At 34.8% G+C, this 25,647-nt stretch overlaps 2 protein-coding genes across 4 annotated transcripts in view; both read left to right on the top strand.

Annotated features, from left to right (window-relative positions):
* Positions 1–1,722: 1,722 nt before the first annotated feature.
* On the top strand, positions 1,723–16,642 carry LOC125659003 (coiled-coil domain-containing protein 39-like). Of its 2 annotated transcripts, none has more exons than XM_048890484.2 (21): positions 1,723–1,931; positions 2,948–3,067; positions 3,440–3,586; positions 4,628–4,786; positions 5,021–5,242; positions 5,539–5,730; positions 5,927–6,030; positions 6,224–6,461; positions 6,566–6,655; positions 6,855–7,019; positions 7,581–7,718; positions 7,835–7,951; positions 9,079–9,218; positions 10,595–10,670; positions 12,352–12,511; positions 12,763–12,941; positions 13,236–13,304; positions 13,442–13,504; positions 13,606–13,722; positions 15,544–15,691; positions 16,320–16,642. In XM_048890484.2, exons 1-21 carry the CDS (start codon positions 1,833–1,835, stop codon positions 16,406–16,408), a joined length of 2,832 nt encoding a protein of 943 aa, XP_048746441.2. In that variant the 5' UTR covers positions 1,723–1,832; the 3' UTR covers positions 16,409–16,642. The 2 variants fall into 2 exon arrangements, with proteins under 2 accessions (XP_048746441.2, XP_048746440.2); XM_048890483.2 differs by lacking the exon at positions 9,079–9,218 and adding an exon at positions 8,622–8,761 and having other exon boundaries at positions 1,724–1,931.
* A 4,660-nt stretch (positions 16,643–21,302) lies between these two features.
* Positions 21,303–25,647, top strand: part of LOC125658946 (cadherin-7-like) — a 36,686-nt gene continuing 32,341 nt past the window's right edge. The window contains exons 1-2 of one of the 2 annotated variants that reach the window (XM_056149344.1): positions 21,303–21,364; positions 21,729–21,796. The gene's annotated coding sequence lies outside the window, so the exon portion shown is untranslated. The remainder of the gene's footprint in view (positions 21,365–21,728; positions 21,797–25,647) is intronic. The other variant, XM_056149343.1, reaches the window with a different exon arrangement.

Raw genomic sequence — 25,647 nt, 5'->3', positions numbered from 1 at the left:
ATGGCGTGCTTCTGGGCAGACCTGTCCCTAATATATATACATGTAGATGAAATATACTATTTAAGAATAGCAAGCTTTCTCCAGGAGGCCCTTCCCCCGACTATATACTGTGGGGATCCGTGGGCGATCGACTCGAGGAAGAGGAGATGGACCCACCCACCACCTTCTGGAGGACCTAATCATTCCCGGATCTTCAAGAAGACCCGTACCCGGTTCCAGGGGATCTGAGGGTCGACCACCATCGTCGCCTCGCCGCAACAAACCTAATGTACATATGTAGCAGGGCACCTACTGGACAACCTGCACTATAAATCTACACCACCATCATCATACTATTTCAATTATTAAGTTGCAATCTTAAGAACAATTTACAATAATTTTTTGAAGACACTGCTGCCTTGGGATCGAAATTTACATGCAAAAACAAAAAACAAAAACAAAAAAACAAAAACAAACAAACAAACAAAAAACCGCCGTTTATGAAATATCGGGAAAATGTTCAGTAATTATAAGCAACTTATTGTAGTTTTTATTTCGCAATGCAATGAAAAAATGACTATAGAGTACCCTTGTTTCAACAGAATTCAACGCTTCTTGTGTCACAGAAAGACTTGACATCTTCGCACTGAAGAGATGTACATTATGCATATCATCAGTTTGGACCGATCTTTGAAAAAAGCAACAACAACAACAAAAAAACAAAAAACAAAAAAAACAACAAAAAAACCCAAACAACAACAACAACAACAACAAAATAACAAACATAGGCCTAATTTAAAAACAAAAACAAACAAACAACAAACAAAAATAAATAAATAACGTTACGTTATATTGATGCTTGTTCTGTGTTACTCGATTCAAGTACATATCACATGCACCAGTGACATATTCTATTGTTACAAGAAAATGTAAGCATGGAAGTAATTAGCCCCAAAGTGATTAAGACCGGATATTAAACTAATGAGGTTTTGTAAAGACTAAAACCAAATCCGGGACCCAATAGGGTACATGAACCAAAAGTAGGATTATTTTTTTTATATATACCCTGAATTGATCCTTTCTGGGTACGCTCTGACGTGTAAAGCCTAGTGAGCTCACTCTAACGGTAGTTCCATCAACTTTAATCAAAGAGCACATCCTAATAATTCATGTTGATATACGTTACACTGTACCAATCTTGTATTGGAACACTGTATATATATCGTAAAATGTTGATTATTATAAAATATGTTTTAATATAAAACGAATTCAAAGTTTTACCACAGGGGCTTGTCACAAATTTTTCGTCTTATTAAATTCTGACACCGTCTATTCTATATTTACAATGTACAATTGTAAATATAGAATAGAGAGCGTGAATAGTGCTTGTGGTTTTACTAAAAAAGAAATTAATTTTTAAAATAGGATTTTTGTATTATGGTCATTGGGGTATAAAACAGTAGGATAATTTGTTAAATCGGCAAACCCTCACAATTAACGTATATATATACGTGTTGCATAATTTGATATGAAACACACCTTTCCACTCATAGGGGCTAAGCCCGTTTTGGGCCCGAATTCTGTGATACCATAAATATAGATTTATGGTATCACAGAGTTCGGGCCCAAAACGGGCTTAACCCCTGTGTTTCCACTTTTTTTTTAAAAAAACGGCAGTCAGTTGAAAGTAATAAGTCATCGGGCACGCCAGAGAGTTTAAAGTCGGACTCGAAATGCAAGTATTATTTATTTACATCCGGGCAGTTTGTATCCAAAGCAATACACAACATTCTTCGGGAAGACATATATTGGTGAATGTTTTTCTTACAGAATTAAACAGCTTTCCCACCAAAATGAGTCGAGGAACAAACAGCATTTTAAGTGAGATAGAATGGGACGAAGGCTTAAGTATGCCGGTGGCAAATGTCGAAAACAAAGCTATGGAAGACCAGGTACACATCATGCATGGATACGAACCTGTTTATGATTATTGATGGTGCCGCATTTTTGTAACTCGTCTGCATAACTGCATATATACCTGTCTTTAGGTCGTATACAGTTCAGTAGAACACAATAAATATTTATGAATGCTTGAATAGTTTATACCGTATACACAGTTATTTCAAAATTACGGGTTAGTAAACAGAGTAAGGAGTTACATGATATGACAAAGGAAATGTGATAAATTTAGCATTCATGTAAATTCCGAAAGTTTCTTTTTTTATTTTTATAGAGGGCGAAGCCCTCTCACGGCCCGGAGGGCCGTGAGAGCGGAGCTCTCCCTATAGGTAACACGTATATACATGTTTAAAAGGAAAATATAGGAAAATAATGAAAAATTAAACCATACCTATGGAACTTGAAAAGTTTGGTACCAATGGCGTCGATTCGAATATTAGCGCGTGGACATGTATTCCTCCATTTTGAATCTCGTCTACCTTAGTTCACGTCGTTCTGAGATGTTACACATAAAATCCGTAAAAGCATATAAATCTTATTTTCTTAATCATATATAATCACTCCACGATTAACGCCATGTTTTTTGTTGTGGTTCAAACGCTTTGTTTGTGAAGTTGCTAAATAACGACGCTGAATATGACGTCACAATGTACTGTTTACATCAATTGCGTTATATTTCCCTCGTTCAATATAGAGGTGGATCAAATGTCCAAAAATTAGGATGCTTTGATACAGCCTCGTCTGCGTGCTAACTTCGGGTTGTTTTTGTCCTGTTTTGGATATAGATACTAATGTCAAAACTTTTTTGCTTCGCCCTCAAACACGGTCACGCCGTAAAACATATTAGATCTTACATTGTAAAAATTAACATATTTGTCAATTTCAAATAATTACTTTCAACTATGCATGGTCAATCAAAACCATGCAATATAATATTCTCATTGTGATCTGGCTGCTTGTCTATTTTATTATATAGAAAATCAATATGCATTTAACTTCAAATTTGTAGATACAAGATAAACAGAAGAAGGTTGTAGCTGCTACAAATGATTTGGAAGAATTTGATGACCGCATACATGCTATGTCTGAACATCTCAAGAATGTTCGACAAGAGTTGCAACACACACAGGTAAGAATGTTTGACAGGAACTGCAACACACACAAGTGAGGTTGTTCAACAAGAATTGCAACACACACAGGGAAGAATGTTTTCATTAAATGTGATTCATATTATTAAATCATATGCATCTTCTATGTAGATATAACAAGAGGCAGCATATCTTCTTATAAAATCCAAAGATGCTTTACATTAATCATAAAAGTATTAGTAATATTCTTCTCTGTTGATGGGAACATCACCTACAAACTCAGAGATGGTTATTTGTAATTATCAAAATCACCTGTTAACACTGATCCCTTACCAGCAATGAAGGCTATACCAGGCATATGGATACTACCAAATAAATGCATCAGTATTGATTCTTCTTCATGTATTTAACAGGGTCTTACAAATGCACGTAAAAAAGAAATTGAAACAGAAAATCACATGCTGATGATAGCTGAGAGAGAAGAAGGCCGTCTGAAGCAAGAGGTCAGAAAACTGGAAAAAAACCTGGAGGAACTAAAAGAAAAAAAGAATGTTTTTGAGGTAATGTTTATATAGTCGTAAGTTTTTAGAACTATGAAATGAAGATGAATCCCAAAATATTATTATAACCATATGCTTGATTAACTGATATATATCAACTTTACTTAGTTGTAAAAAATATATTGTAAAATTATACTACAGTCAACTCTCGATAAACCGCCACCTTTTGTTCTTATGAAATTATGGCATTATAACGAATTTGGCGATGAATTGAATTACTGCCATCTTGAAGAAATAGAGTTACCGTTCTTTTATATGTAAGAGTTATCTTTTGTCCTGACTTGCGTAAACCACATAAACAACGCCTTTTCTAAGTCAGTATTAAGTGCACTGCGGTGCCGTTTCCTGGCAGGCGAGCCTTCAGAGATTGGGTCAGGGTCTGCAAGAATTGCATCCTTTGCTGCTAAGATGTCGCCCACTGTCCTTCTTTTTATAGACTTTTCCCATAAAACAGAAAAATGATTTGCAATATCCTGATGGGTACATTTTGGATGATGTCCTTGGTACGTAATGATTTTTTCTCATCGAAATTTAACAGGACCCTCTTTCGTGGCGAAGCCATAGCTAAATTGAAATGTGTTTCTATGATGTATAAACAACTTGACTACAGTTCATCTCGAGTAATTTTCTTGTTTATTCAATATGTACAGCGATTACTGGGATCCTTCTGTCCAGGTGTACGCCGGAGATCGATAATGACCAATTTACTGCTTCACTGACCATGTGCACCTATGGCGGTTTATCAAGATAATTAACATGTTGAAATAGACTTTTGTAATGAAAACACTGTGGCAAATGGCGATAGCGAATTTGGCGTTTTAACGAGAGTTTTAAGTAACAGGAAAAATGTTCCTAGAAAAATGCTGCGTTATAACGAAAATGGCGATGAATTGAGTGGCGATAATTCGAGAGTTACCTGTATAGACCAGAATTCATGAATAAAGTTTAGTTTTCATAAAATACAATATAAGTTTTTTATTCTAAAGTTTTACTATTGGACTTTTAACTATTGTGAACAACAGATTTGCCTTTGTTTTGTAGAACAACATCTTTAAACAAACCCAGAAGCTGGAGGAGATGAAGTCCCAGATGAACTGGGACCAACAGGCACTGGAGGCATGGTTAGAGGAATCGGCTAGAAAAGACGAGGATGCCATGGCAATCCAGAAGTATACAAGACAGGATGAGAGCAAAATCAAGGTGAGGAGAAGCCAACCCAGTCAAAGTCAGACAGTTGAAAGTACTATACTCATCAGATCTAATTAAATTCAGCCATTCAGGAAGAATCCATACATTACACACAATTTATTTATTTACAAATTGATTGTTACTGTTGAGTTCTATTTTTACCAAGGTGTAGTTATGTTGGTAGGACTGCTCGGCAGTTTTCATGTGTGATTGTAATTTGGTTTTGCTTTGATTGATATTTTTTAGGAATTGTCCCTAAGAATGGAAAGACTTACTGATGAATCCAGGCAGAAAAAACATGTGCTTGAACATGAAACAACAGAGACATTAACAGCACAAATTGAATTAGACAAAACTGCAGAGGATTTCCGGAAAGCACATCAAGAACGTCAGAATTTGATTGAGCAATGGGAACATACGATTGAACAAATGCAGCGCCGTGACAAAGAAATGGATCTTCTTGCAGCGGTTTGTTAATTTCAGTTTGGCGCATCGTAGTGAATAAAGACATTCTCTGTTTCGTAATGGCTATAAGAAAACATTTCCACAACTACTAGAGGTTTCTAAGACTTCTTGTTAGGGACTGGTTTTGTGATTAATGCCTATAATTCAGCTTGCCATATAAATGTCATATCATATTCTGGGTATTAATGGCTGTAGAAAAAGATCTATCTCTTTACAATATGATTTATAAAATGTTGCTACAGGACAGCTGAAACAAGTTTCCCAAAATAGCATCCTCATATTCCTATAATTATCTTTAGAAATTGGCAAGAGTGAAAGCAGAAGTAAGAAAGAGAGAAGAAAGTATAAAAGAAAAACAACAGTTCTTGGACAATGAAATAGAAAACAACAAAGAGCAAGAAAAGAAGATCTCACTGGCAGAGAGGTTATCGGCCAAATTCAGGATTGATTATCAGGAAGCAGAAACTCAGAGAGTGCAATTCCAGGATGAGGTAATTCTAATCTGTAATTTCTGCTTAGATTAAAAACAAAAACCATGGTGATATTAAAAATGAAAAGCATCGAAGTAATAAAGATTTGATATATTGTTCAATAAGAATGAAAGTTTTATATCTAAATTCTTTAATGTTTCCAGACTTTGCATGGGGATAAAATGTGCTGCAAACATTGTGTTTTCTTTTATTTTAGTTGGATGCATTAAAACGCACTGTTGATCGCACAGCCACTGACCTTGAGGTTACAAGGTCACAGGTTAGCATGCTGAAAAAAGATGTTCAAGAGAAAACTAATAAGTAAGTGTGTCTTGAATCTGAAGAAATGGTGTTTGTATCTGAAAGCCTTAAAGTTACTGAATACTTTTTTTTTTTTTGCTTTGAGAATTACGATTGATTCTATGAATTCAAATAATTATGCATTAGAAAATGTATACCTTGTGTATGTACAAATATAACTTCTACAATTAAAAACAAATCTAAACTTGTCTAGACTTCAGATGGCTAAAGATTTGAGGGAAACATTAGTAGAAAAGTTAAAGATTGCTACTGAATCCACACTGAGTGCAGAGGAACGAGCAGCTCGCATGGATGAGCTGTTAGAGGAGGAAGAAAAGGTCCAGAAGGAATATGATCAGAAACTGAAAGCACTCAGAGATCTTCAGTTCCGAAAAACCCAGGAGCTTCATGAGAGTAAAGTGACTGAGAGAAACACAGAGGCTGAAATTCAGGTTTGTCAAGGGATAATTTAGTTTTTGTAGATTTAGTAAATTCTAGAATAAATAAACATTGATCTATTTTCTATAGTATTAATGATCATCTCCTATTAATATAGGGAAGTCAAGCTGCCATTCGGAACCTAAGCAGCAAAATATCAAAAGTGGACACAGATGCCCTCAAACAGCAGGAAATCATATACAACCAGGTACTTGTGATTTATATTGCTGATTTAAAAGTTATTGAAATATACACTGTGTACATGGTGAATAGCAAATAGAGTAGAGTGATGCAAGATATTGTGTAATAATGTATTGTTTGTCAATAGGAATTACACATATATTATTTGCCATAAGGCATCACAGATAACTCAGTATAAAATCATCTTTTCTGGGATCTCTGTTTAGGACTTTGCAGTGCAGCAACTAGAAAGAAGGATCAATAGAATGCAAGGGGAGAGAAGCAATGAGGAAAAGATTGCTTTGGAGGCTAAAATCAAGGACTTGAATGATGATTTGGACCAGAGAAATAATACACACACTCTGTTGACCCTTCAGCTCAAAAGACTGCAGGTATGAATTTTGAAATTACTGTGATGTGACCAAGTGGTAGAAAGTATGTCTTTAAGCTCTACTTTTCAATCTAAGTTGTAAGTGGCAAAATTTCAACTATAAAAGAGTTGTAAAATATTTTACTCCATAAATATATATTCCGTAAATGGTAAATCTGTTGTGTTTTATGGAAGTTATTTGTATTCTAGGGGTATAAAAATAATGTATTATTGGGGTAATTTACAAAACAATTGCATGTATGCAAAAATCACACCATCATTACCCTGGTTTTATGTCCCCCAAATGCAGACATCCTAAGAGTTATTCAATATTATGTAATTTAACTTGTTTGATTTAGTTCAAAGGTCACTTGAGTGTAATTTAATAGCCCCACTTGCAACATACCATATCACAAGTTTCTTGCAGTGTTTTTATTAAGAATTACAAACATTGAAACACAAAACGGCTTGTTACTGACAAAACATGGGTGGATGTACACATAAAATTATAAATATGAGGAAAATCTTCAATTGATACATGTATGCGTGGTCATTTCAAACTCTTCATACCTTCCACTTTCAGGATGATATCCGTCGAGTCAAGAGAGACTTGGAGAAATCTGGAGCTGAGAAGACTGACTTGACCAGCAAGATTGAGGAACTGAACCTGTATAACGATAGCTCTGAGAAAGAACTCAGGAAAATCATCAGGAACAAGCAGGTAAGGGTGATGGCAGGGAAGTTTTGAAATTATTTAAGTCACAGAAGAAAACGGATGCAGATTATGTAGATAGCACTTGATTGAAGGTTAATTGTTACATGTTTTGTTTTCCGTAGGACATGATGGTGGATGAGAATATTCTCAAACTCGAGATTAAGAGACTGAGAGGGATGTTGAATTTTAAGGCTGATGAAGTTTTTGATTTGGAGAAGAGAAGACTACAGCTAGAAACGGTAATGTCATTTTCATCCTAGAAATATAATCAGTCAGTTAGGAACTTAATAAGATAGGATGTAAAGTCTTACTGATGCAGCTAGATACCATTTCAACAAATGAGTATTAGGATGTTTAAAAAGTGAAACAGTCAGACCTGTTTAGTATAAACTCATATAAAATGAATTAACAGATGTAATGATGCTTTATTGAATACCCAGCAGCATCCTCCATATTTCTTTAATGAAATTTTGATTGAGAATATTATGAATTCAGATATAAAAATGAATTTACAGACATATTCTTAAAAAAAAAAGATTTTCAGTCCTCAAATGCACATTGTACATGTAAAGACATATAGTTGATTTTTACAGTAGAATAATTTTCATTTTATTCTTCCCCAGCATTCTTTGGACTGTTTTTACTTTTGTTTTTACCGTGTAATGTCTGATTCTTTCATTACAATTTCTCATGTTAGAGACCACTCAGAATAAAAAATGCCTATAGGATGTAAGCCTCAATTAAGATACTGACAGACCATGTGTTTGTACCAGTGGCACGAAGCCCAGTATGAGATACTGATAATTACTTTCAAACATGCAAATGTATATTGTGTACTTGTATATATTATTCGTTGATTGTTAAGGACTTTAAAGTTTGAACAGCATGTAATTGAGTTTGTTTCTAAAGGCTATGTGTGAAAGACGGCAGGAGATAGGTATACACAAGGAGATGTTAGACGCTCAATACCGAGCAGCTGCTTCTGAGAGGCAGGAAATTAGTGCCGAGTTACATGAACGAATCTCAAAGATTGAAAAATTAAAAAGCAGGTCTGTTCTTTATAGCATATAAATGTCTGGCCCGAAGTTAGCTATGAACGTGAAGAAAGGAAACCTGTGTTACTTCAAACACAAATTACGTACCAAAAATGAAATCTTAATAAAATATTGCTCTTTATCAGCAGTATTTTATAAATCAGAATTGTGAAATGGAATACTAGATAGGTTTGGGATATTTGTATTGATGCATGTATATGTTCAGTGATGTTTGAAACATTAAAGGTTTCCTATCTGATTGTCACAGCTTATCTTCAGATGGCCAGCATATTTTGATTGATTTTTAATTTGTTTACAATAATTTCCACCAGGCCATGAAAGAAAGGCGACAAGAAATATTTATCCACAAGGAGATGTTAGAGGCCCAGCACCGTTCTGCCAACACAGAGCGTCAACAAATTAGTGCTGAACTGCAGGAAAGAATTGCTAAGATTGATAAATTAAGGAAGAGGTTGGTCAGAGGATGGCATAGATCTTAGGCTTTGTCAGCATGTCTCTGAAATATTGATTGTTTAATATCTTTCCTATACCCAATATGATTTTTAATGATCATACCCAAGTAACTTACTAAGCACATGGAAGTAATCCTCTCGAATATTTGCAGTCTTCAAGCTTTACGGTATTCAAGCATGTGAATCATTCTAATCTTTTCTGACTTTTTAGCATTCTTTAGCTATCTATTTAATTGTAACCACATCTTATTCAACGTATCATACCATATATCAGGAATGTACATGTGTATTTAAAGTCTGCATTGTTATCAAGCATCTTTGACTACAGAGGATGATAAATCAGAATGCATATTTAGAGTTATTGCCCTTTATGAAGAGAGATGTATTGATTTACCACCTAGGTGATTTACAATGAACTTTTTAAAAAGTAAGTATGGCATTATAAGTGTATATACATCAGAGGACAAAAATATACACTGTTGATATTCAGCTCAGGAATTCCTGTCAAGTCTAATGAGCATGATTATCATAATTTTTAGTATACAATACAGAAATTCTTTCAATTTCAAAACAGTAAATTAGCATACATTTGTAAGTAATTCAAAAGCAGTAAATTAGCATACATTTGTAAGTAATTCAAAAGCAGTAAATTAGCGTACATTTGTAAGTAATTCAAAAGCAGTAAATTAGCATACATTTGTAAGTAATTCAAAAGCAGTAAATTAGCATACATTTGTAAGTAATTCAAAAGCACTTACAAAATCAAATATATTTGTTGTCGTTCTATATTAAGTCAAATTTTGTAAATTCGATACACAGTTTTAGGCTTTAATAAGCAAAAAAATCATTGTACATAGAAAACAAACCTGATATATGGTACAGCAGTAATCATTGGGTAGTGAGAGCCTTACACTGTATTTAAGCCTTGTTTTACAACGGTTTGCAATACAGCGTGCCTATCAATGGTTGAGAATTTCTTGTGTCATGTCTGACTTGTGTCTATTCAGTACGTAATTTGGAATTCAGATGCATGCCTTGTCTTAGAAAAGATTTATTTTCAGTCTCTCCAGTTTCTCTCATCACATTGTTTTCATATATAATCTCTGAATTCTGTGCTAGTGTAGTAACTTGCACACTCCTGTAAATTTTAGCACTGTCTTCTTTATTTATGAATGCTGAGTGATGTTGAGCTTTTTCTTCTTCTCATACAGCATGTGTTAGAATGATTCAAATGAGTATTGCTATTGTTTGATTCTTTTAATAAGATTGATCAAGCAGGTGGATATCTGTTGAAATACTTTACAATTTCATGAATTGTAGATGGCGCGTGAATTTAGTCAGAGGGCTATATGTAAAAGAAGTGTATATTTTACAGATATGAAATTCTTATGGTTTCTATGGCACCACCAGAAGGGGAGGAAGAAAGATCACAAGCCTACTATGTCATCAAGGTAAAAAAGAAAATGTATCGGGGGGAAATCTGTGGAATGTTTTCATTATGATAGTATTTTTCATCTCACAGCTGAAAGTTTTACATATATTGTGGCATATTTGTAATGGAACAGTATATATAATAGTATGAATTAGGATGTTATTTGTAATGGGACAATAATTATATGTAATACATATATATAGTATGGATCTGGATGTTATTTGTAACAGGTCGGGATATCTAATATAATGATCTGGAGTTATTTGTAATGGGCTGGGATATCTAATGATCTGGATGTTATTTGTAATGGGCTGGGATATCTAATGATCTGGATGTTATTTGTAATGGGCTGGGATATCTAATGATCTGGATGTTATTTGTAATGGGCTGGGATATCTAATGATCTGGAGTTATTTGTAATGGGCTGGGATATCTAATGATCTGGATGTTATTTGTAATGGACTGGGATATCTAATGATCTGGAGTTATTTGTAATGGGCTGGGATATCTAATGGTCTGGATGTTATTTGTAATGGGTCGAGAAATCTGATATAATGATGTTATTTTTAATGGGGGTAGTATATGTAATACATATGTAATGTGGATCTGGATGGATGCTATTTGTAATGTGTCAGTATATGTGTAATTGTACGGATCTGGATGTTATTTGTAATGTGTCAGTATATGTAATTGTATGGATCTGGATGTTATTTATAATGTGACAGTATATGTAATTGTACAGATCTGGATGTTATTTATAATGTGTCAGTATATGTAATAGTACGGATCTGGATGTTATTTGTAATGTGTCAGTATATGTAATAGTAGGGATCTGGATGTTATTTGTAATGTGACAGTATATGTAATAGTACGGATCTGGATGTTATTTGTAATGTGTCAGTATATGTAATAGTACGGATCTGGATGTTATTTGTAATGTGTCAGTATATGTAATAGTACGGATCTGGATGTTATTTGTAATGTGTCAGTATATGTAATAGTACGGATCTGGATGTTGTTTGTAATGTGTCAGTATATGTAATAATACAGATCTGGATGTTATTTGTAATTTGTCAGTATATGTAATAGTACGGATCTGGATGGATGTTATTTGTAATGTGACAGTATATGTAATAGTACGGATCTGGATGTTATTTGTAATGTGTCAGTATATGTAATAGTACGGATCTGGATGGATGTTATTTGTAATGTGACAGTATATGTAATAGTACGGATCTGGATGTTATTTGTAATGTGTCTGTATATGTAATATGGATGGATGTTATTTGTAATGTGACAGTATATGTAATAGTACGGATCTGGATGGATGCTAATTGTAATGTGACAGTATATGTAATTGTACGGATCTGGATGTTATTTGTAATGTGTCAGTATATGTAATAGTAGGGATCTGGATGGATGTTATTTGTAATGTGACAGTATATGTAATAGTATGGATCTGGATGTTATTTGTAATGTGTCAGTATATGTAATAGTACAGATCTGGATGTTGTTTGTAATGTGTCAGTGTATGTAATTGTACAGATCTGGATGGATGCTATTTGTAATGTGACAGTATATGTAATTGTACAGATCTGGATGTTGTTTGTAATGTGACAGTATATGTAATATTACGGATCTGGATGTTATTTGTAATGTGTCTGTATATGTAATAGTATGGATCTGGATGTTATTTGTAGGCTGCCCAAGAGAAGGAAGAGTTACAGAGACAGGGAGATGATCTGGATGCCAAGATACGGAAGGCAGAGAAAGAAATCCGAGCCCTGGAGAATACACTGAAGCTGATGAACAACCGTAACGAGACTTACAGAAAGAGCTTCAACAAAGTTACTGAATCCAGTGAGTGTTTGATGCTGGCTAGTGCAAAATGATAATAAGTACTATATCAGACAATAATGCACGTAGGTAGTGAACAGTGAGGATCAACACTACTAAACAGGCTGTGTGATTTTTATGAAACTTCATTCGGTATCATGTGGTCCATTCATTTTAATCTGGTCAATTATCTGTTCTCGAATACATGTATGATTTATGTGAATCTATCATTATGAAAATTATTTGACTGCTTGATTTTATATCTGTCTTACTAGGTGACGAGATGGAAGAGAAGGGACAACTGGAGGAGCAGATGAGGGCGGTTATGGACAAGTTTAAGTACAAGAGACGACAGATTCGCGAGCTTCAGGAGGACCTGCAGACCATGAGTAACACTCTTGATAACCTGACAAGGGATGAGCAGGCATATGAGGAAATGATCGAAGAGAAGGAGGTGAGGAATCATAATTAATCAATAATTAAACTTAGCTGGCTAGGATTTTAGTGACAGAAGTGAAACTGTTGGGGTACTGAAATCGCAGCATGAAATACAGAGGTATTGAATAGAGTAGAGTAGAGATATCTCTAAATTATTAAATCGTCAAGTAAATCTAATACAATGTACATTACAGAATACATGTAGTACACATATTTTGTGAGAATGTGCAATGTACATCCATGTATGTGTTTATGTTTTCCCAGGCATGAATTTTACATTGTCAAATATTTTTACAATATTCTAATACAGAACAAAAGATTGCAGCTGAACAAGGAACTTGATGATCAGAGATCAAAGTTGGAGAGAGTTGCTAAACAGGTGAACAATCCTATTCATTATGTCTCTGACATCTGCAAACTAGGGAGAAATGACTGATTGTATCAGTACATGTAAACATAGGCAGGTTTGAAGTCATTCAGTGGAGATTTATCTTTTTTTTTCTCTTTTTTTTTTAGAATTCAAAGTATGCCAGAGAACTAAGATCAGCCAAGAAGTCCAAGGGAGAGACAAATGAAGAGGTTTGATTTTATTTTGTTGCTTTTATTGACCTAGGTGTAATTGGGTTATCCCTCTTCTTTTGCTAGATTAATACCCGGTACTCTGCCTTTTCTCTCCACAGAAAGATTTTGATGTGCGTGAATTGCGAGATTTTAACAGACAGTCCATGCAACAGATCGGGGACGTCATTCAGAAGCACCCAGACATCAGCGAGGCTGTCAACATGTACTTTTCCCAGGTTAGATTTTTTAACCAAAAATAAAATCGATATAGAAATGATTATTTCCAAAGAGAGGGCATTCCAAGGACACATATTGATATATATAGAGCAAAAGAGAAGTTAGGATAGGTTATGGACCATACATAGCCCCATTCTGAGAAATCATCATGGACAACACTGTAGGGCATTATTTAGTGACTTAGATCATGTCTATCTCAAAATAAGTATCAACTTTAACATATGACATGTTCCAAGTTCACAGGAAGGTCATATAGAAAATTCCAAAGGACTTGAGCCAATTTTGAGGCATATATTGCATCAGAAAATATAGAACACACACTTGCGTACCTTTCAAACTCGTGTATTTTGTACACTTTTATCAATTGCAGCTTTGGTACAAAGGCAAGTGTGTGCTCCACCTTTCCCAAAGGAATATACATGGAAAATTTCAAAAAATATAATGCCATTTTCTTCAGAAACCATGAATAAATAATTTAGATCCAAAGTAAATTGTAACAAAAAATATTATTGATTTGAGATATAGTGCAAGTTAAATAAAATACTTAAAAATGAAAAACTGTGTGCAAGATTTACTACATGTACAATGTATATACTTTATATGAAAATCAGAAAAAATACTTCCGTCTTAAGTGCAAACATACATGTTCTGGAAATATTCTAAGGGGCGTATTATTTGATCTTCCAGGTAACTTTCTATTTGATTAAAAGTAACTTGCCAATGATAGCTTAAAATAAACTCAAATCAATATCTTGCATGCATTATATACAACCTTTATCACAACCCTGGACAAAATTAGGGAGAGAATTATACCCACGAAAGATCTTACATCTAAGATAAAAACTTTCATTCCTACCTTTTGCTCAAATACACATCACAAGGTCATTCGTAAGTATATAAGTTTCATCAACCATGAATATTCTATACACCACTTCAGGATATCAGCAAGAGATGAGATGACAGTGTCTCTAAATTTTAATTTTAGTCATAAGAATTTTTTTTTGGGGGGGATGGGTCAATGGTGTTGGTATATATTAAGCCCGCACCCACTGAACTAGGAGTCTAACCTTGTTCAAAATTGCGTGGTTGATAGATAATGTTATCCATTCTTTGGATGTAATGAATTTATTATTGACCAGGTACAGTGTATGCATTGAAGCATAATACCAATTAATCTGCAGATTCTGCATGTAATCAATAAAGTCTGATCAGTGTGATGTTTTCTTTCAATTAGAAACAGGAACTTTGCCTCTCCTTGACTAAACTTAAATCATATCACACGTACTGGTCAATGCTTTATTATTGTTAGTTTCACCATTGTGACCTACCATTTTCTTTTTTACCTTTGGGTCAGAAGATGGGGAAATCATTTTGTTTTTCGGGGACAAAAATTTGTTGAAATGATGATGTCTTCATTGAGGAGCAAATTGTTTTAACAAGTGGTTTTTAAAATTGAAAGTTAACTAGCACCAAGAAAGAAAAAGTTAGATTTTTTTTTATATTGACCAAAATAGAAAAACATTGTATGCATGTTGCATCTATGCCATGGATTAGACATTTTTTCTAAATAAGTGTTCATGTAAAAAAAAAAAAATTTAAAAAAAAAATTGGAACAAGTTCATACTGAAATAATGATTAACTGTATGCAAATCAAACTGACCACATCTGCACAAACTTCTGGTGCGTGATCTAACATGTTTCCCAGAGAAGTAACAAAAATCCTAGAGAAAATAGATTAGATGCATTTGGTGTAAAGATTCCTTTATGTAAATTTGTTGATTTCAGGTGTGCAATCAGTTACATTATGTTTTATTGTTTAGGCCAATCTACCTCCCCCAACCCCCAGCGGTCGTCAGCCTGGAAGTGCCCGCAGTAGTATAGGATCCGTCCGTAGTAGTCCCAGTATCAAAACGCCACCTAGTGGTAGTGGACGGCCTACACCGGTACAGATTGGTGCGGAATTTGGAGGTAGTTACATGTAACAATTTATGTTTGTTTTCAAAGCTGACAGAATGACGTGTATGTTTACTATATATTAATGTTAATCCATTATATCTTAAGAACGGGAACAGTCCCGTGGGGATTCGGGTTAGAATAGGTCCTCAGTATCCCTTGCTTGTCGTAAAGAGGCGACTAAATGGGGCGGTCCTTCGGATGAGACCGCAAAAACCGAGGTTCCGTGTCACAACAGGTGTGGCGCGATAAAGATCTCTCCCTGCTCAAAGGCCGTAAGCGCCGAGTATAGGCCTAAATTTTGCAACCCTTCACCGGCAATGGTGACGTCTCCATATGAGTGAAAGATTCTCGAGAGGGACGTTAAACAATACACAATCAATAGAACGAGAGCATCATCTTCATTTGATGACTAATCAAAATAGCCAACCAAACTTATGCGCAATTAAGAAATCAGTGCTTATAGCATAAACCATCAAGCAATCAACATTTCATAATGACTGCTTCAACAGCCAGTTACATGTACATGCATTATGTGTCGCACTGGTCAGCATTTCCCAGTTCGAACTTCTTTATCACCCACTTCTTATTTTAATGATGAAGCATCAGTATGATATACACATTTATCTTTCTTGTTTTTCAGCGGTTCGCTCCCCTGCTAGTTCTCGCAGCTCCAGCTCTATGGGAAGTGTCAGGAGCTCCGGAAGTCGTGCTGGGACAGGTCGACGATAGAGCCCTCTACCGTCTGTAAAATAAATCAATGTACCCGTCCGGGATGTTAAGACTGTGATAAAATATGAATGGATACTATAAAGGATTGTATATTGTAACTATTTAAAAATGGAATGATTGTTTTAAAGTACGAAAGTATGAGCGTGTGAAAAAGCGGAAGAACCTTTGTTTTGAATCATGCTTCTGTTGTAAATAAGTAAAGGTGTTTCACAATAAATCTGTACATCAGTAAATATGTGCATTCGTTGTGTAGTATTTATATTTATTTTATATCTGTGTAGGATTGAGTTGACTTTACGAATGAAGGGTTTGTTTATCAGGTTAGCACCAAATGAAAATGAATTTCTGTTGTGTCAAATCAAAGTTTAGCAATATAAAGAACTCGCTGTGAAGCATTTGCTGCAGCGGAACGTATAAAGGTGTATTTCATGATTTGGAACGCGCATGACGGAAGAGAAAATAGATAGCCTAACGCAATTGCAAGACATTTTGTTACTTTGAACCCTGATAAAACTGTATATTTTGATGAATCTTGGTCAGTTTCTAATAGAAAAAAATGTTTACTAGACGCACAAAAATCAATGCTTTTAAATACAAGCAGGACTTCATGAAAATAAAACACGAAATCCAATTAGAAAGCGATTAGGCGGAATGACAGTTTTGTGGAATTCGCGGACTCTTCCTAACTGAGGGTTTTCAAATACTGATCCAGATCTCACGATAAAAGCCCAAACAAAAACTCATCGCCAGGAGCGCACTAACAGACCATGTTTTTTTTTCCCCCGAATACTTGACGCCGGGTGTTGGGTATTCTTATTGGCATGCCCAGTTCAAACACTTCAGGTAAACAGTCAATAGAAGTCAGATTATCCCAAGAGAGTGCATTCATGTCAAGGTATAAGCCTGCTCCTTATACAGCCAGTATTTATTCTCATCTCTGTGTGAACGTTGCGTGCTGGCGCTAAAATTTAATATTTTATTTTGATATCTGTATGTATCACATTTCGCAGTGTACGATAGACTGGACTGTCCACTATCAGATCCTGGGGTTAGCCCATCAACAGACTATGTCATAGGATGTGGATTCATGTAGGTATGTACAGTCTTATTTTCCCCAATAATTTGTCGCTTGATATCAATGTACTTCTAAAAGCTAAGATTAAAAGGTATGTATTAATGTAAAAGTCAGTAAAGAATATGGAGGCATGTTGAGATCTTGCCATGATTCAGTTGCTCTCTCTCTCTCTCTCTCTCTCTCTCTCTCTCTCTCTCTCTCTCTCTCTCTCTCTCATAACATCTAGTATAAATTTTACCGGTAGTAGGTAATATATATTTACATTTTGTAATAATTCTGAATCTCCTGCCATTTGCCTGTATTGTACACTGTAGATATGGGCCACAGAGCTCCTTTGGTCAATAAACAACAATTGTTGTTTTAAAAATAATTAAAAAAAAAACCATGAGAAAGTATATATTTGACCTCTCTCTCTCTCTCTCCCCCTCTCTCTCTCCATATATAAACCTTTAAGTTAGCGGTATCGTCCTGTTTATGTTACAACCTACCAACGTAAATCATTCCTTTTATGCACGGCGATTACGTCGATGCTGAAATGAATAAATGTAAAAAAAATATATATATAAATAAATTTGCATTTGAATATACCTCTAATTGTAATGTTTTTACGTAGAATTGAAATTCTGCGAGATACGTGGGAATATCAGTATATATCTATCGTACACTCCGTGCATAACTATTGTGTGAAATCTGAGTCAAATGCCCTCGTATTCGAAGTACTATAGTGTCAGGGTTTTATTTTACATAAGAACCGCTGGTAGTCGTTTGTTCATTGCATTGATGACATGGATGACGGGTGTTAATCAAACAATGGAATTGCTCTTTGACATGAATATAACATGCTAAGGTGACAAACGGTTAAATGGCGATGCAATTGAGTAGGTTTTTATAGATTGCCTGGACCGATAAAACGTAAAATCATCTGACCTCTAACGCCATACTTTGACAGCCTAGGAAATAAACATGGAATATGATACATTTAAAAGATTCAGATCGTTTTTTTTGTAATTCTGAAATCTGTTAGCTAGGAAATTGAAAAAGAGAAATTTATTTTTCATCAAGGAACACACGTCAGTAATTTATTAATTCACATCCTACGGTAAAGTTAATTTACCCGTAACAGCAAAAGTTGCATGGAGAATGTTGATATGGAAATGTTCCTCAATATCAATTTATAATAACACGTATAAGCAAACAGGCATGCACTTGAAATAAATGAAAGTCAACACACAATCCAATTTTGTAGCATAAGGTTCTTTCATATTTGGAAAAATCATGCATACAAATATAGAATAACTATTAAAGTCACAGAGAGAATTCGTGTTACGACAGCATTGTCAACAGGGACCGAGACCTGTCAAAAGGGTGCAGATTAACTAAACATGCAGTTCGGAATTATTGCCATATTCAAATCAATAATTCCTCGATTTGATTACTAACACGTTTCCCATGATGTTTTTATTACCTCCGCCAAAAAGGTTTTCAGTCCTGTTTATATGTATTTGTTTATCTGTGGTCAACACGTCTGTATTTCGTTCAAATTTTCACAATAAAAAGAAAAGAAGAAAAGGAAGATTTGTTGACTGGCAAGAGCGTTTTATGTTAAAAAAAAATAAAAATTAAAAAGCGATCTCTAGAGAGCGAAGAGTGGTCTGTAACCTCTGGGCCCTCTTCACTCTGCAATAAAATGAAATTCATATACAACATCTTTATGGATAACTGATAGGGTGGTACTCTGCTTGACACAATTAAACACAACACGCGGTTTGAGGAATTAGAATGGTCATTTATTTAACTAATAAATGACAAAGTATTATGCCAAAAAATCATATAAAACGGTTAAAATTATAACAAACTAAAAACACAGTACTACAATCCATGCTAAGGAATTGTGACTAATAAAACATTACAAAAATGCCACAATCCACAATATAAGAAATCATAAATACAATATTATGACTAGTAAAACCCTAAAGTTATAAGAGCAGATAATTTGGCAAATGTATATACAAAAAGTGTCAAAGATGGGGTAGGAGGTTTTGTAACGAATACAACGTCTCCACGACATTTGATAGGCCATACCATTCGTATATATGTATATCGTGAACTTCCAAGTGTTGATATTAATATATAATAGAAGATGATGTAAACAGGACTTTGAACAGACGCACCAGACAGTCTGAAATCTTGTCGCAGAACTCATGCCAAAAATATGTATAGTCACTGTAGCGACTATGGGTGGTTTACTACTGGTATCTATTGAAGTAAACAACGGAGGAGATATAAACATTGATTTCCCCCCTAAGTACCGATTGATACGTGCTTTCAATTCTTCTGCACGTTAGAATCTGTTAATGACATCAATGCCTGAAAGGAATTGATCAGAACCCATTCCAGATCTCAGACTCTGTCAGGACTTGGTCTCTTAAAGATGGTTTATGCTTGCACTATTTCTCCCTTTTGTGTTTTGCCGATATTTTTATAAGAAAAGATTATAAAATATTTACAGTCCGTGACTTATCGCGGACGTGTGGAGGAGATTCAGATGAGTGTTGAACATGCAGATAAGACAATGGCAATAATTGTATTGGTCTTATAAAGCATACAATGCTTTTTCCAATCTGACTAAAGTACAGACCGCATTGGTGACTGTAGGTGGCGCTCTCACAGTTATGCAAAACGAACAAGAGCTCTGCCGAGCGGCATTCCCTCGCGACAAGTCGTAAGATGAACGTAATATCCTTACAAAACCTATTGAAATCAAGACCAAGTATCTATACAAGGTATCATATTAACATAAAAGACAAAGCTAAAAATGGAAAACACCAACAAACCCGGAAGTTACATGCATTTTATCCCACTCTGTAGTTTGTTGCGAGGGTTTAAATTCAGGAAAGTGTAGTAGGTATCACAGTCTCGCTGAAGATATCTCTTCACCAAATAAACTGAAGATACATCTTCACCAAATACACCTAAAATATCTCTTACTATTGAAATTCAAAATATATGTTTCTCTACCGAAAATAGACACATATATTTGTCAAACAGACCTTTTCATCTATTTTAAAGATGCAATGCCTTTAAAAAAATTTTTTTTTACATCAATTGATCTCTCTTTGTAATGAAAATATCTTTAAGGTAAGTAATACCGGTATCTGTTGAATTTAGACAAAATTTTGAGAATAATCTAATAAAAGGGACAGCCAAACACGACACCATAATGTCTAGGTCAGTTCGGGTATCGCGTACGTACAATTATTTTGTTGTCTTTGAATTAAACATTTCAAAGGTCGACTTTAAGGGGCATGAACGATTATCAACTAATAAGATTATCTCATCCGTTCATGTAAAAGCTTAAACAAAATCAATAAAATCGGACTTTTCTCCCGTCCGAAACTCATAAAATCTCTTTCAAACTCATTCCCCCCTGCTTTCTTAGGTTTTGGTTAAAGACAGCCCCGGTTCTTGTTTTGTAAGACTGTTTTGCCAGTTGTTTTTGCAGTCTTGTTCTTTACTTTTATTTCACCTTACAGAGTGACTGTAGAACATTCTATCACGTGTAGGGGGATTGTTCACTGACTTTCAGCTTTCTATATTCATGTTACCAATAGGGGAGTATACCATGTTTTAAAATATTTCTCTTTGGTATTCACATGGATAGAATTGCACGCCGTTTTAGTCATACATAAAGTATATAATCCCCAGCGAACGTTGATCTTTGGTCATGACTCAACAAAATGTATAAAAATTTGTAATATTTTAAAAAAAAAAATAAATCATTATCTTGTTATGCTTAAAGAGGCGATAAAATAGTAAACAGAAATTGGAACAGTCGGTGCAGATACACGTGCATTGGAATAGTGATATTATGACAGTCAAAGGTAAGCGAATCAGTATGTACACATACTTTTTAATTGATCTGCTTAAATATGTGACTCACATATACGTGCAGAAACACTTCATTTCAGAATTCATTTTAACTTTTAGGGGAGGGGGGGGTATCTTTTTTTATGATAAGTATATCAAAGTTAAACATATCTGTACATTTACGAAATTTGCACTGTGCATTCTTACCGAAATGTTGAGACTTCGTAGGAACCTAATGATATATACATGTACGTGTTGTTTTGATTTTAGTGATATAGCGCAAACTAGCTTATAAACGTGTACATATACTGTGGTTCCATCCACCCTCCCCCTCAGTTGAATCCCAATACTTTTTTTTTCATTTCATGATTGTATCAGACAAAGAATTCGAGTGATCAACGAAGTACAGGATTTGCTGATAAAGGAAGGACAGCGAGGTTTGGAGGGTAACTTGTTTTGTTTTTATAATCCAAGAAATTTGATACTCATGTTAGATAAATTGTAGTAATTCATTAGGGAATGGTTCGATTGGTGATGTAGTTTCTCTGACAAGTTATCATGGTGGTTTATATTAAGGAGGAATAACACCTCATAACAATGGCTGACTTTCTTTTGAAACATAAATTAAAATTAAAATATCAGCAATACTTATACAATCCTTCTAAATCTAACTGTCAATAGCTGGGTAGCCGAATTGTTTAACAGGCAGACGGTATGGGTTCGAGTTGTGCAGGGTTTTAATTTTTCAGATTACTTTGTACTAAAACTGCAATTTTTTTTTACTAAATAAAGTACATTTGACAGTATTCAATTTCAAAATATTATTATACATATCCTCAACTTTCCGTCCATATCAGATTATTCATCGTGGAGGTCATACGCAACGTATCTCACATTCAGGGTTATTTTTATCTCTTTGATATGAAGAGTCCGTTATCGTATGATTCCCGTAAAAGGGTTAGAAATACCATAATTTGTATATCGGCTTGGTTAGCTCAGTGGTTAGATCACCTAACGTATATAACAAATAAATGCAACAGTCCCGGGTTTGATCCCCGATTAATCCAATGGTTTTTCTCCCCTCCTTTGCAACAATAACTTATAGTAATATACATGTATATCCATGAGTTCAAGTCCCGCTCGTGCCATGGACGCTTTAAACCTAAAAGGTTAAAACTAGGTAGTGATTGCTCCTTCGCCAAACGCTCGGAATGTAGAAATGAGAATTACGGGTCTTTCGGATAATGACCTTTACAAAATGGAGGTCCCGTGTCGCGGCAGGCGTTGGAACGCTATATAACCCTCACCACGGCCCTGAGCGCTTTAGCAAAGGTCTACATTCGTGGTACTTCACCTACAGCTGGTGACGTCAAACATGAGCAAACAATTCTCGCCGGGACGTAAAACAATCAATCAATCCATATACACAACATTATGTAATACATAGGAGTTGATCTACATTAATTTTTGCTTGCCCGGAACTAAATTCTGTATCAAAATATCTTTCCTTTAAAACTTTTAAACCTGCATGGTGATATACCTCAAGTCCATTTTTTAATTTTGTAGAAAGAAGGCAGATTGCAAGTGAATTGTACCTGAAATGTAACGAAAATTTATATGTTATTGAGAAACGGCGCGTATGACCTTATGATCCCGTATTGTACTGTTTATTTCCAAAAGCAGTACTGCTTATAGGTTACAAAGAACATGTATTACAATAATAACTAACACAAATGAGAAAGACAATAACTTGTAAACACAAAATAGAGCATGTGTCTCAATAGCTGCAGAACTGTAGCTCTCTGAAAAAATATTTTGACATAACAGAGAGCTACAGAGCCACCCCTTATAAAAACCTTCGATTTACGGCGCACAAAAAGCTGCGCACGGTTGAGGCCTTATATCGTTGTATTCTTGAGTTACTGTCTCATAAATTTAATATCAAAAAATTCTTAACATATTTTCCTACTATACTTGTGTCTAAACATACCTTCAAATATTCATTAAAACTCCCAGCTTCAAATGATTTCGTTTGTTGACGTAGCCATGTTAGGTAGCCGGGTCAGTTCGTACCCTGTTGTTTTTGGTATATATTCATAAAATTCGTTATATGTTATGTATTCGCTCTTCATTTATTATCAATACCAATAATTTATAGAAATTAAAAAATAAAGTTTTTCTAAAGGTAAAATAAGCTCTTGATTCATGAAAATGCTACTAAAGTCCTTAACACTCGTGTGACAGGGATGGAGACCGGACCAGACTAATGAAAGCCGCATTGTCGTGAGTTTAGCTATTTGAATAATTATTATTTAAAGGCACTGGGATGATATATGATTTAAAATATTTAGCTAAAATATTTGTGGGGATATTAGTTCACATCTAGACGTTATTGTGCAAGTATGGAAATTAATCAGGATTCGAATTGACCGGCTACCTAACATGGCTACGTCAACAAACGAAATCATTTGAAGCTGGGAGTTTTCAGGTCGTGTGGGGCTTTAATGAATATTTGAAGGTATGTTTAGACACAAGTATAGTAGGAAAATATGTTAAGAATTTTTTGATATTAAATTTATGAGACAGTAACTCAAGAATACAACGATATAAGGCCTCAACCGTGCGCAGCTTTTTGTGCGCCGTAAATCGAAGGTTTTTATAAGGGGTGGCTCTGTAGCTCTCTGTTATGTCAAAATATTTTTTCAGAGAGCTACAGTTCTGCAGCTAGTGTCTCAAATAATATAAAGAACATGTTTCTTGAAATGTTGAGTATATAAACCTTTTATGTTGTGGCCTCTGAGTTCAGTTCAGAAACTTTATATAATTTTTTTCCAAAATCACACAAAACACTTGTATTTTTATTTGAGTACAGCTGTGATAATTTATGCATTGACGGGTTTCCATAATGATACTTATGAATGTATAATTTTTTTTAGTTTTTCATATAAAAGACAAATAAATATAAAGTGATATTGTCTTCAATATACATGTATCTATTTGTACACAATTTACACGTTCTGTTACACTCAGGTACCTGTATATCGACATTATCTACCTCTTTCGATTTCCAGCTTATGAGAGGACAATCTAAATATAATTATACTGTACATTGCATATATTGAGCTGGAATAGGTTTTGTTAAATAACTGAGTGGACGATACGTGAAATCTAAACAGAATGGATCTGGGTAAGACGGGTGTGAGAAACATCTATTGTCTAAATTAAAATATTAGGTTCAAATTCCTTTAAAACGGCCTAAAATATACCACTGTGAAATATGATCTTACGAAGAATCTTTAGATATGATATCACGGGCGTGGTTGATGGTATGTAAGCGGTCACTCTCCTTTAAATGGACCGCATGTTGATTTCTGTAAAGAGCGCTGCCTTATGTTACTGATAGTGAGAAAATAGAAGTCATATCTGAATACAATGCAGAATGTCGCATTGTCAATCATTAATTCTACTTGTCATGAATCCATTAACTTAAATGCGATTTTGAATTTCAAAATTCATTAAAAGATTTCTCTACAACAAAGGTTGTAGCCTGGAGTGTTATCACGACATAAAAGCCCGGCTTCGTTCTCGTTTTGTGTATCGTAATGGAGAGGACCATTCTCCGGCAACTTTGGGAAAACATTCACAAGGACACCTAGGCTACCCGTCCAGTCCCTGACTGATGGGGATTTATTCACAACAAACCAATAGAAAGCACATGTAATTACGTCAAATTAGAAATTCTAGAGACTTCCACTTATAGCCCAGTCTTCCAGGCATGATGATAATGGGTACCGGTAGCTTTTACTCTCTGGCCATTTTTGTTCTTCATCAGGGGAGGCGTGTAGTCGGTTGACAAGGCGTAATTTAGTGTAAACCTGGGGGTATTTTGATGGCTGAAATACACCAGACAATTTATGTAAGCCATTGGTTATTTTGGTTGTCATAGATTGGAATCTCATATGAAGGTATGATTGTGGGGTGTTCAGATGGTCTGCGTTAAATATGATCAGTTTGAGTTTTTCGTGTCTCTGATAAGATTCTAGTTTTGGTAACATATGAAGGTATGATTGTGGGGTATTCAGATGGTCTGCGTTAAATATGATCAGTTTGAGTTTTTCGTGTCTCTGATAAGATTCTAGTTTTGGTAACATTGACATGGTTTTCCAAACACTGGACATTTCATGTTAATTATTTATCAAAAGCTGAATATGGAATACGCACAGTCATTTTTAAAATTGCATAATGGATCGTTTTCAGTTTCAAGATGTAAAGAGCGCGTGATAAGGATGATATCAAG

The sequence above is a fragment of the Ostrea edulis genome, chromosome 9 (genome assembly GCF_947568905.1).
Source record: "Ostrea edulis chromosome 9, xbOstEdul1.1, whole genome shotgun sequence".
Taxonomy (NCBI): Eukaryota; Metazoa; Mollusca; class Bivalvia; order Ostreida; family Ostreidae; genus Ostrea; species Ostrea edulis.
The sequence above is the reverse complement of the archived record's forward strand: the minus strand, read 5'-3'. Positions and strand labels throughout refer to the sequence as shown.